General features: G+C 29.8%; 3 protein-coding genes across 6 annotated transcripts in view; 2 read left to right on the forward strand and 1 right to left on the reverse strand.

The window, feature by feature from the left end:
- Nucleotides 1-1,747: 1,747 nt before the first annotated feature.
- On the reverse strand, nucleotides 1,748-4,147 carry LOC143200679 (uncharacterized). 3 transcript variants are annotated; one of them, XM_076411244.1, is made up of 3 exons: nucleotides 4,039-4,145; nucleotides 2,344-2,507; nucleotides 1,748-2,268 (listed from the first exon to the last, which is right to left on the reverse strand). In XM_076411244.1, exons 1-3 carry the CDS (start codon nucleotides 4,125-4,127, stop codon nucleotides 1,895-1,897), a joined length of 627 nt encoding a protein of 208 aa, XP_076267359.1. In that variant the 5' UTR covers nucleotides 4,128-4,145; the 3' UTR covers nucleotides 1,748-1,894. The 3 variants fall into 3 exon arrangements, with proteins under 3 accessions (XP_076267359.1, XP_076267357.1, XP_076267358.1); XM_076411242.1 differs by having other exon boundaries at nucleotides 2,344-4,147; XM_076411243.1 differs by having other exon boundaries at nucleotides 2,329-4,071.
- Nucleotides 4,148-4,433: 286 nt separating this feature from the next.
- LOC143200702 (SAP30-binding protein) lies at nucleotides 4,434-5,662 on the forward strand. Its single transcript, XM_076411305.1, has 3 exons — nucleotides 4,434-4,886; nucleotides 4,954-5,152; nucleotides 5,207-5,662. The coding sequence occupies exons 1-3, from the start codon at nucleotides 4,563-4,565 to the stop codon at nucleotides 5,527-5,529; spliced, it is 846 nt and encodes a 281-aa protein (XP_076267420.1). The 5' UTR covers nucleotides 4,434-4,562; the 3' UTR covers nucleotides 5,530-5,662.
- A 505-nt stretch (nucleotides 5,663-6,167) lies between these two features.
- The window catches only part of RanBPM (Ran-binding protein M), a 72,308-nt gene continuing 65,332 nt past the window's right edge, over nucleotides 6,168-13,143 (forward strand). For both annotated transcript variants that reach the window (XM_076411245.1, XM_076411246.1), the window contains exon 1: nucleotides 6,168-6,571. In XM_076411245.1, coding sequence (XP_076267360.1) covers nucleotides 6,379-6,571 — 193 coding nt within the window. In that variant the 5' untranslated portion in view covers nucleotides 6,168-6,378. The remainder of the gene's footprint in view (nucleotides 6,572-13,143) is intronic.

Raw genomic sequence — 13,143 nt, forward strand, 5'->3', positions numbered from 1 at the left:
AAGTGACGTTACAAGTCTTAAAATATGATTCTGGATACCTACCCCACTTTAAAGGAAGATTTTACTTTAATCATAATGAATGAAGGATGATACGAAAGAATGTCTGCAGATTCTATTCAAGAATCTAATGGATACTCAGACATGGCTGAGTCTTATTGTAATGTATGGACATAAATTAAAGGGGTATTGGACGCGCCTAGATCTCGCATATTTTTATAGAATTAGTATATTCCATAAATTTTATACTCTTCAAACGGTCGTATAATTTAGAGGAACTGGCAACATGGCAAATTCTATGACTAACTTTCATAGAGTAATATACTCTATGGTAACCTTGTCTTGGTGTCTTGTCCATCAATGCAGTCTTATTTATTTTTATACGGTCATCCCAAGCAATTTTAACAAATAAGTTCTTCGGTTAGGAGAAAATACTTGTTGAAAATTCACAGCTACTTATTTTCCAGGCAATTGAAATAATAGTGTGTTGGTCCCAACAAAAATGACACATCGGGGTGAAGGCGAAGGGTTCACCATTAGTTCCTTCCCCTTGCAAGTGATGAAGAGTGATTTCTTGATCATACAAAATTTGGACGCTGTTGGATACTGCTATTATTTATTAAATTCATTGTAGTTTTTAGATATCACAAAGTGGCTGTGGTATAACATGGCGAAGTAGGTACTACACTTACACACATTTACCATATACTGATGAAATTAACAAAGCACAACAACCGGCTGTAAATAAATAAATTTATTAAGAACTTTCCTACCTGAAAAACTTGCTTTAATAACATTGTTGACTAAAAGGCCGTACCGAATGATCGATAGCTTCAATCCGTAATTCTCCGCAATATCCCATTAGCTACTTGTATTTATTTCTTATAATAATTATAACTCTTTCTATAGTACATAAATTAAATTGAAAAAAAATTAGTAAGAATAAAGATGTATTTTGACCTGTTTCCTTGCACATTCACCATTTTATAACATTATACTATAATAAAATAAAAATATTCCTCAATGCGTTTCATAGTAAAGTAGATCTTATATTACAATAGAAACGTTATCTTTGTATTTTTACGAAAATGTAGAATGGGACCCAATATAGCAAGGTACCAATAAAGAAGTATTGCTTGAAACATCCATTTCTAACCATATACTGATGAAATTAACAAAGCACAACAATTGGCTCTAAATAAATAAATTTGTTAAGAACTTTCCTACCTGAAAAACTTGCTTTAATAACATTGTTGACTAAAAGGCCGTACCGAATGGTCGATAGTTTCAATCCGTAATTCTCCGCAATATCCCATTAGCTACTTGTATTTATTTCTTATAATAATTATAACTCTATAGTACATAAATTAAATTGAAAAAAAATTAGTAAGAATAAAGATGTATTTTGACCTGTTTCCTGCACATTCACCATTTTATAACATTATACTATAATAAAATAAAAATATTCATCAATGCGTTTCATAGTAAAGTAGATCCTACATTACAACAATAGAAACGTTATCTTTGTATTTTTACGAAAATGTGAATGGGACCCAGCAAGGTACCAATAAAGAAGTATTGCTTGAAACACTTGTTAAGCTATACATAATTAAATAGAAGAATAACTATTTATATTCACCATTTTATAAAAAAAAGTAAGTTAAAAGTTTTTTGCGTAAAAGAATGTGATTTATTTAAATGGCAATATGTAGTTATGACGGTAATTAGAAAAGAACCTTTTAATAAAAATGAGTTACAAACTTTTATTTCCAAAATATTACTAATAAAAATATAATAATTTCTTGGTCAATAAAAAATTAATAAGATAAAGCTTTAGGTAAAATTATTAAACTTAAAAAGATTTTCTTGCTATACAAAAAATAATACCTTTTTAACTTTACTTATTCTGATATTTTACAACATATTCTTGCAAAGAATTTGCGACTAATACTGTATCTGGACATAAGCCAGCTTCAATACTATCAAATGAAGGTAATAAAAATTGCAGATTATAGACTTTATTTTCATTTTGGGCCATTTTTGGTAAGTCCGAAGTGGTTATCAACTTGGCAAATTTGTTTTGTACCAAAGCACAGTTTACTGATTTTACATGCTGTGTATCACTGTTGTAGTCACCCAAATGCAAGTAAAGAGTCTTATTCAAATTATCTACGTTTGTAACCTTAGCTAATAACACTCTCTCTTCTACTAGTTTATAAAAATTTGTTACAGCTGCTGCTGACCATGTAGAAGAATTAAAAGGGGCTAATCCTGCAAAAAGAAAAAAATTTAAGCTATAAAATAATATAAACAACTATGAGCCATCATTACATAAATATTATATACCTGTCAAAGTGGCCCTTACAGCAAATTGTGGTACTGTATACATTTTTTCATTCAACAGATATACATCTGAAGAATCCACTTGTACTATAGACCCAAAGTCTACCAAAAAAGCATATACTAATGTTTTATTCCTTACCGCCATCGACAGATTAATAATTGATGCTCTAAAAAAACATCCATCTGAGTAGACTACGCAATACATATGCAACAGAATATCAGAAGTGGATATTTTATAAAATTTTCCATTTCTTGAATAAAAGTAGTGCAAATAACGATGGAATAAATCTAATTCCTTTACTTTAGTAACAACCCAGAACTTAGAAGGACTGTAAATATGGCTAACTCTTAAGTTATACATGTTATTAATCATCCAAACTTGTTTATCATAACAATTTGGTATTGTTCTTCTTTTATTTTTCATTTTTTTACTAAAAGGAAATTTAAAATCAGCACAGACATCAATTGATGATTTAGTAGCATAATCTTTAGCAGGAGAATCAACTGACTGATTGGAATATTTATCTTCTCTTATCTCACTATGTAAATCAACAGAGGAATCAACTGATGATTGATTTATATTTTTGTCATAATTGGACTTATCACCTAAATCACAATAGAAATCTTTTGTTGTATTATTATACATGTCATTTTGTATTTCATTTTTAAAATCATCAGAAAAATTAAATAGTGGTTTGTAAATACATTTTTCCTTTTTCATTTTATTATACAAATCAGAATGAAGATCCATTGATGAAAAACACTTGTTATATTTCACCTTATTGTCACAATCATCAGGAAAATCAAAAGGTGACATGCAAATAGACTCCTCATCTTTTATTTTATTGCGAAAATCAGAATGAACACCTACTGATAATTTAAAATGCTCATCATAGTCCATTTCACTTTCGGAATCATCAGTGGTACTAAATGATGATCTGGAAATACACTCATCTTTCAACTCATTAGATAAATCAGAATAAACACCTATTGACGATTTGTTAATACACCTTTCTTGTTTTACTTCATTCCTAATCATGTCAGGGAAATAAAATGGTGATTTGTAAATACATTTCTCATCTTTCACCTGTAATGAGGTAAAAGAAGAATAGACATCTAATAGTGATTTAGAACACTTATCAAATTTTGTATAATCATCAAAATAATCAGGAAAATCAAATGGTAATATGTAAATACACTTCCCATCTTTCATCTCATACAAACCACCATTAGCATCTCTTGATAGTTTGTTAATACACTCCTCCTGTCTTACTTCATTTTCCAAAGCATTGGGAAAATCAAATGGTGATATGTAAATGCACTTCTCATCTTTGATTTTATTATACACATGTAAATGAACATCTTTTGGTGTTTTAAAGCATTTGTCATATTTTATTTCATTTTCAAAATCATCAGTGTAACTCATTGGTGATTTGTAAATACATTTCTCATTTTTCATATCGTTACTCAATTCAAAATTAATATCCATTAGTGATTTAAAACATTTATCATATTTTACTTCATTTTTAAAATTATCAGGAACAATAAATGGTGATTTGTTAGTACACTTATGGTACTTTATCTCATTTTCTCCCATGGTTTTACTTTATTACACAAATAAGTGTTTAAATAGCCACTGATTTGTCGGTATTCATAATATATATGGATTCAACTGAATACATAGAAAAAATTGAATACCTATAGATCACCCTAAAATATAATTTTCTGTGTAAAAACGAGAGCGGGAAATTACGGAACGGTACTATAGAAAAATATGATATGAACATAAAGTTATTTCTCTATGTATAAATATGAATGATAGGAAATTATAATTATATGATCGATACCTATCGATTTTGGTAAAATATAACAGATTGAAGACTGCCCTATTTTCAATGATATCGATAATAGCTGTAGTATAAATAATAACTTTACATCTAGTAGGTGAAACAGTTGTATCATAATGAAGATGAATATTATGGTATAGCCTGAAAATAATGATGATACACCTGAAAAATTGATGTAAAATATTAGAATAAAACAAAAAAACATATTGAGTTGCATACCCTGAATATCATTTTTGACAGTTACAGTGACAGTAACAACACGGTCCTATATTTTAAACGTGACAATTGTTTATTTTTCAAAATATTACAGCATTATTTGTGTATGTCTTTATATATATATTTTATTAAGAGCGCTGATAGAAACTTTTTAACACAATGTCTACCTCTGCATTAGCATCTTTAACTGCGACCTACACTGATTCTGAAGGCGAAGAGGAAGAACATGAAGAAGAAACTACTACAAAAAGTCCAGAAGCCGCTAAATCACCAACTGAAAGTATATCGGATCAAAAAAGTACCACGTCATCAAGACCTTCTAGCCCCAGTAGTGTTTCTACAGTATTTGTAAAATCAAAATTAGCAAAATTGGTATCTTACCATGATGACACTATTGCCTCCGATGATGAGGCTGAAACCGAAGATATTCCCCAACAAATCATTGTTTTAAATGATTCTGAGAAACCTCCCGAACCTGAACCAGTAAGTTTGTTTGTAGAATTTACTAATAATAATAGTATACTTATATTGACTGATAATATTATTTAAGATTGATGAATATGGACACCTTATACCTCCAGAACCCCCTGGTAATTGTTCTGCCGATGTTCAAGATAAAATAGCTAAACTATATGAACGAATGCAGACTCAAAAGATGGATATGAATTCTGTGATTCAAAAGAGGAAAGACTTTAGAAATCCTAGTATATATGAAAAGTTAATACAGTTCTGTGAACTTAATGAATTAGGTTTGTAGATCAAAATTTTTAAGTCAATTTTTATGAAACTAGTAAATGTTTTAGGAACAAATTATCCACCAGAGATTTATGATCCTCTGAAATGGCATAAGGAGTCATTCTATGACAAACTGGCAGAAGTTCAAATGGCCGAAATGGAGAAAAGGGAAAAAGACAGAAAAAAAAAAGTTGAGTTCTTATCAGGGACAAAGCGGGCAGAAGAAGAGCGAAAAAAGAGGAAAAGCAAATGGGATATGCCTGGAGGAACAAATATGAAAGTTACACAGCCAGGCCTTGTAGCTCCTCCAACACTGACCACAGCCGCTACAGGGACCAAAAGTACTGTTATATCAGCTTTTGGGTCATTGCCCAAGAAACCTAAACTGTAGAGTTTTTAATGAAATGTTTATCTGAATTGTAATTTATGTACATTTAAGGTATTGAATGAACATTTACTCTTTATTAACATTTAAGGCATATAACTTGAATGATTATGTAAATACAGAGAGTTTTAGGGTAGCAGTTGATGTATTTTATTATTTGTTATTATGCTTTATAGCTAGATAGGGTGCATGTCATACCAAAAAGGTATAAAACTAGTTTTCCAGATATGTTGTTTGGCTGGGTCAGATTTCATTTTACTTGCTTCCTTTCTGTTAACTTAAAGTATGTTAATTACATTTTATTACAAAAAATATATTTGTAAATATATATTATTCAAAGAAATACTAAATCAAGAGATTAAAACGAAATATGTTTTGAATTAAATAGCGACATTTTAAATAATAAATAGGAATAGGTAATTAATAATATCCAATATATTATTATTATAGTTATAAAATTAGTAATAGATATATCAAATTAATAGATATATTTGATACATACGGATAAAGTAATTATATTTTGTGAAATTTAAATATATATTTAAAAATAAAAGGTACTCCTTATTGTATGATTTTTTAGTACCCGAGATACAGGAAACTGTATTATCTGGACCTAGTATATAGCCATATATATATATATGACTATATTTAAAATAGCAGGCAAACAGTTTTCGTTTCAATCATGAATTATATTTCGTAATGCACATTTTAACGTTTTAAGTAATTACTCCACAGCTAGATTTTTACGCCTATTAATTTTATATTTTTGCATTATGAGTAGATTTAGGAAATGTGGCATTATGGAATAACATATGGCAACGTTGAGTAGATTGGTTCCCCTGACGGAGTTTAGTGATGGCCGCCGCGAGTAATGGTCGAGTCGCGATGGATGTTCAATTCGGAATTTTGAACGGTGCAGTGGATCGTTTAAAAAAACTTTACCCTGCTGTGGATGAGCAAAGGACACCTCTACCACGTTCCTGGAGCCCCAAGGAAAAATACGGTTATATTGGGTTGTCGCAGGGAAATCTGCGCGTTCATTACAAAGGTAAGACCTTTCAAGGTTCATTTGGACCATTTCTATCGCGCAGTACTGTATAACACGACAAAAACTGAAAAAAACCGTAGTGGCAGTTATACTGGCGTCTGTTTTGGACATTGTCACTGTTCGAGACCATCAACAGCAGGTCTTCTTGCAATCAAACAAAGAAATCAGCTGATTATGACATAGGGTAAATGGATGGGTCTACTGTCGGGCGAAAACAAAAATATATCTGCGTTGCAGCAGCGACGTGTTTACCGAATGAAATGATTATTTTCTGCTACTGTTCAAGTAGTTGGATATTGGTTATTCTTTGTTAGTTGGTGTTTATTTGATTGCGATGGGATCTGTGCAAAACTAGCGCAACCAGACAAACAAAATTACTTTAACCACAAGAACTGAAATCAAAAAAAGGTGATACGTTTTATACTGTTATGTTAATGACTTTCTATACGATTTATTTATACATTGTGTTTTGATTGGAGCTGAAAATATCGTTTTATTGGCCCTGGTTCCGTGTGTTTCAGCCTCTGACGATTAGATTTCTGTTTTCGATCTGATAGAAACACGTGTTGTAACGACATATTTATAATATTTTACAGTTAATTCTCGTCGTATTGTTTTCAAACTCATGCAGGCAGAGAACGTGAAATAGGACTGCGTTTCTCTATCTCTCTCTGTTTGTTTCTGTTTGAACTAATTTTTTTTTATTATTTATTCAGTTAAATTATATGTATACAAAGGAACACGCCTGAGTTGAATCATCGGTGATAGCAACAGGTAAAAATATGTGAAAATGCATTTAATGAAATAGCATCCGTCAATATATATAGTACTTAGAAAGAAACACTTTTGTGAATCCATTGTTTATTATATTAATTCTTATGTTGAGTTTTAATGTTATTCATGTTGTTGCTTATTTTTGGCATCATTATTTACCACTTAATAATTAAACAGCATTATTAAAGACAGATATATTTAATTGGTTAATTGAGTCAGTTGGAAACTTAGGATACTCATTAGAAAACTGTTAAAATTGCGTTAATATTAATTATTTTTAATACATTAGAAGAAACATAACATTAAACAAACATTTAAAATTATTATATATGAAGAATATTATTATAAAAGGACATCAATATCTGCTATTATTATAGCAAAAGACAAAACATTAAGCGGGCTTGGTAAAGGCGACAGGACTGTTGCGATAGTCGCGGGTTCGAATCCTGCTAGGAAATAGTCGTAAATATATGTTTGTGATTGTCCTAGTCAAGAGTGTAAAATCCGATAAGGAAAGTTATCCCAGTCACGCCAGTAATCAGGGTAAGATAGGATGTCTTCTGGGATGTTCTTTATCTTTATTTGTTAAAGTAATAATAATAATTACCTTATAAGCCAGTTACATTCCACAATAAGTTTTGACCTCTTTTTTAGAATCATGCCACTTAATCACCAGAAAGTTGCAGAAAGAAGATTACGAATAATAATAGCATGGAGTCTTTTATGTGATGGATGTGTAGAACCTCCTCCCAACCCATGCTCACAATGTTTTGATGACTTTTAAAGAGACATGGTCACTTATGAAACAACAAAACATTTTGCTTAATTAACAATGGGCATTTTCAACCATATTTGGTGGACTGCATCCCAGTAATAAAAAACGCCTATATTAATTAATAATCTGGCTTATTGCTAAGAAAATGTACTATTGTGTATTTCATATGCCACAAAGTTCATTCATGATCAAACGATAAATGATAACTCATTGCAAGTACAAACAAAAAAAATAGCATATAGCTTCATACTTCTTCTTAATACAGTAAATTGTGGTAGGGCTGCTTCTCTTATAAAAAAAAATAGACAATATGAATGTGTTTATGCACTATATTTTTCATTTGTGGCAGTACCTTACTCAGTAGTCCTTTTCGCATATCAGACTTGCACCGTCTTCATATTATTTAACATAAATAAACTTTAGTTCTTTAGCAATTTAAAGAAGTAGTAATAGTAATTTCTAACATTTTACCTATAATTCATATTTTACATGTGATACAGGAATACAGGAAATTTGGAAATATATGAGAATGGGCAAGAGTATTGAATCGTTGAAGATTACTGTATGCTAAAAAAACGTGGATTTGTTTTTGATGTATATAGTATTATTTGTTATATTACGTGAGCTTTAATGGTACTGATGAATATTATATATAAGGCGATATAAGTATTGTGGAAAGATCGACATAAGTATAGCTGAGATTATTAGAAAAGAACTGTGTAATTACTGTTACTAAATAAGATAATCTGGATGCATGTGTTAAACTAATTTTTATTTATTTAGTATTATAAAGATTGTTTTTTTATTAATAATACCTTCCAGTAACTTCCAAAGTTGGCTTCTATAATATATTCATATTTCTATCAGCTGGTGAGAATCAACGTTTAATTTTGCTTGACCTTTTATTTTTATTCATTAGTAACAGCTTCCTATTATTTGGTAATATATCATATTACTATTATATTTCAATTTGTAGGTAATATCGTTATTACCACATATCAAAATATATGTTATATTTTACATTTCATTGACATCGTGATACAAGTCTATAGCTCTGTCACACTGTGTGTATCTGACAGACTAAAAAGTTGAGGCTTCTTACCTACTCAGGGCAATATTTCATGATGAATACCAAGGATGGAGCAGGTCTTCTTCAAACTGTTTTTTTTTCAATGATTCAATTATATATCTGTTCTGTAAAATGTTTCTGTTCTAACTACATAATGTCATGTAGACTATTACCTTGAGCTCTATGGATCTTAAGTATCTAGTGTCATTTCATATTGCTTTATACTGTTAAAGAAAATGATGGAACATTTGCCTCATTTAATATTATAAATGGGTAACATAGGGTCCACCCAGTAAATGTTTGATATTTCAGTCCTAAAAAGGTGGTTATACTTTCCGTTTATTAACTTATATAATCATTGACATGAAATATTCTTAATTGAGATGGAATAATTATAATGTTGTAGAAATTATTAAAACGAACCGTTAGATATATTTGGAAAAGTATTGTATAATAACTGTGGATAACAAGATAATTTTATTGTCCTCTTATAAGAAAGGTTGAGGAAGGATAATTGACAGAGAAGTTTTTGAAGGTAACTTGAAAAGCATACTTATGTTACTCTCTCTACTATCACCAAATAACATAATGCAAATATATAAATCTGACCTTAAGATTTATCCATTTAAAGTGATATCAATATTTGTTGTGTAATTGATTAATATTATCGCCATTGTTAGTATTGAAATTTTAATGTAGACATTGAATGTGTATATAATGTATATATAAATCTAGTTTAATTAGCTGATATATACATATAGTAGATATTTGTATGTTATACAAGAAATTACGAGTATCCAAGATTAATTCTTGATAATAGATAAATATAATAAAATAGTTATTTCAGAGAACTATTTTACCTTTTTGACTTATTTAGATTAAAATAGAGGTGTGATTACTAGTTCTTATCCTTCATGGCGATTATCTTTATTTGCTTTTTGATCGTTTAATTCGAAGTACTTGGTATTGTACTATTTGGCGGTAGTTTAAATTCCTTTGATACAGCTACTGGTTTTAGGAGGTACTAATATGCCACTAGCTTTATATTTCTTTTTTCTGTGAATTAACAATAATGTAATGCAAAGCAATTTTAGCTCATTAAAAAATAATTGAAAATCCGTATAATGAAAATGTTGAATATCAACATTTATTTTTCTTCATCAATTGCTTTTATTTTTATTTGTTATTAATAACTTTCTACTGTTTGGCTATAAAGCACACTTCTGTTACACTTAAATTTGAATGTAGTAACCAATTTAATTTTATAGATGGATTTTTTATTAAAAGTCTTATTAATACCTTAAAGTGTTTGTATAATTATAGACTTATACATTATTGCATTTTTTACTTCTATTTTTTTCATACTTTTTTCTTTTCATCACCTGCCATTTAAGATTATTTTCTTTTTCTGGTATATACATAAAATATATTTGTAAAGATAAAGAAAATATAGAGATAATGTAAAGATAAGAAAATATATAAGATCTGGTGGTGCAACATGTGGAAATCGGTTTTCTTTTAATGATCGCCTTCCGTGATGGTATATTTTGGTTTTAGATTGTTCTTTATCAATTTTATTGATATATTGATTCTAAATCTTAATATTTCAATTTCAAAAAAAGAGTATTGGCATGAATATACTAGTTATAGAAATTTACCCCTTTCTCTCAGACCTCTCAGAAGTATTTTACATTTGTATTTTATTGGTTTTTATAATCTAACAAATAAAAGTCCTAAGAGTTATTTTTACTCAGTTTTAAAATATAATATATGTATCTCAAGACATCCTTATAATTTTTATTAAAATTGGTTTTAATTATATCATATGTTATTATAAAATTAATTTTAATCATCATTAATACAATAATTATATTGGAAGAGTTATAATTATCAAAACATTTTTCATAATCCTGTCAAACATTCATTTATAGTCCTGTCCAAAGAATTTCCGGGAATTGCCCAAAAATAAGGGTCTTTTTTCTTATATAAAATTCGAAAGCTGACAGAGAGATGGTAAAAGCATCGTTATTTATGTCAGTATATTTAATTTCTATATTTACAACATTGACATTGAGAGATATGTTAAATTATTTCCTATTCTTTTCAAAATATTGACCAATTATTTATAGAAGATGTTGGTGTTTTTGACTTGGGCCACCTTTGGTAGGTTCTGATAAAACTTAACAATAGTTTTATGTAAATCAAAATCCTTCATATTGAATTGATAAGAAAATAATTTCGGTTTTGTAACAAGATTTTTTTTATATAGCATACATTTAAATGAATATTTGTGTGATAACCTTATGGACCGTTTTGACTTTAGAATTCCGTACTTACAGAACAGGCAATCGTTATCAGTAAGAAAACTGAACCGCGTGTGCAAATTCAGGTCATCCTAATTAGTAAAAGTTTTACCATTCAAATAGTGTTGCAGAATAACAAAGCCGTGTTAGGTCAGGACTGTACTGGAGGGTGTGGCATCACTTACTAATGAATCTCCAACAGTTTCGTCAAATTACGAAATGCCTGGTATGTTCGTTGATTGTAAAATTGATTTCGCGTCAGTTATTTCCGTATATGTCTAGTTTGATAGAATATTTTATTAATCCGTGCTATTCAACTGTCTAGTTCTTGAATTTGTTTGTTTTGTATCCTTTTGACATTTTTTTACTGTGTGACTACTAAGTTGGTGCGGTATTTCATTAGTGTTGATTTTATAAAAGGTCTTCTAAGAAGTAGCCAGACAGTTCTTGGATCTGAAAATTTTACAGCTCACTTTTTTGCATACATATCATTTGAAAGTCCCTTCAAGTCCCCAACTTTATAAGGTTGAGATGAGGTTATTTCGGTTAATTGTTTTTTTATACAAACGGCTTTATAGTTGTATACCTCTAATAATACTAATTGTAATTTGAAAAGTTCTAAATTCTACACAGAATGAACAAAATGATACGAACACCTGACATATACAAATTATTTTTTTATAATTAAAATGTTGAGCTGTCATATGTTTTTAAAACAGCTGCAATTCTTCCCCGCATCGATTTGGGGGGGACTGCCTGAATAATTTTCAAAAAAATATTACATTCTTGTTCTAAGACTGAACCTTTTTGGCTATGCGTATCATCCATCATCTTGGAGTATGACAGTGTTTGGCAGCAACACGTTAGTGATAATAAGAATTTGATCATTAAGGACATTCATTTACAGTACTCCCTTTGAATTTTCGGTGATACGACGAGAGGTCCACCTGAATACCATGATATTTGTGCCCAAATGATAATGGAATTTCTCCAATGCTGGACTGTAAGAAGGAGGTAGACTTTTGGGATTTTCCATACATACATCCGGCCGTTTGTAGAAAATTGTAAATAATGATGCTCAGACCATACCACATTCTTCCAATCATCAAGTGTCCTGGTTTTATCATCGTTGTACCACTTCTTTCGCAGCTTAGTGTTGACTTCCGTTATAAAGACTTCCCCAACCTTTCACAGCACTTCCATGAATGTCAGCTTTGTGGAGCTCCCTCCTTACTGTTTTTTTTTATAGAATCTGTCGATGTCTGGCCACAATCCTTTTTAATGTTCGTCACTTGTTGTCAATTAGTCAATAATGTTATATTTCACCCAAATTGTCGTGTATACTGTGACTCGTGAAATGTTAGACACCTGGGAGATCTCACAGTTCACTGGCATGCACGAAGCAGTGTTTTGTCTACATTCTGTATATTTTATCGCGTTTGAAATATTTTACCATCTATTTAAGGCACCAACATTTTTTAAATGTCATTTAATTAAATCTAATTTCCATTAACTTTCAATAATCAACAAAGTATTGATAAGTTCAAATTACTAAACCACTAAAAATTATAACTAGTGTCATAACTGAGATTATTTTCAGAACTGCAACAATTTCAGAGCATCAAATATAAGTATATAAGATTTTTATTTA

The sequence above is a fragment of the Rhynchophorus ferrugineus genome, unplaced genomic scaffold, assembly GCF_030347505.1.
Source record: "Rhynchophorus ferrugineus isolate W39M unplaced genomic scaffold, kcgeb_rfMv2 rfM8, whole genome shotgun sequence".
NCBI lineage: Eukaryota > Metazoa > Arthropoda > Insecta > Coleoptera > Curculionidae > Rhynchophorus > Rhynchophorus ferrugineus.

Excerpts from the sequence above, each read along its gene's own strand:
- LOC143200679 (XM_076411242.1), bottom strand. The coding sequence starts at position 3,937 with ATGGGAGAAAATGAGATAAAGTACCATAAGTGTACTAACAAATCACCA. Across the intron at positions 2,269-2,343 it reads TGTAAGGGCCACTTTGACAG|GATTAGCCCCTTTTAATTCT; the intron begins GTATATAATATT and ends TTCTTTTTGCAG.
- LOC143200702 (XM_076411305.1), top strand. The coding sequence starts at position 4,563 with ATGTCTACCTCTGCATTAGCATCTTTAACTGCGACCTACACTGATTCT. Across the intron at positions 4,887-4,953 it reads AACCTCCCGAACCTGAACCA|ATTGATGAATATGGACACCT; the intron begins GTAAGTTTGTTT and ends ATATTATTTAAG. Across the intron at positions 5,153-5,206 it reads CTGTGAACTTAATGAATTAG|GAACAAATTATCCACCAGAG; the intron begins GTTTGTAGATCA and ends TAAATGTTTTAG.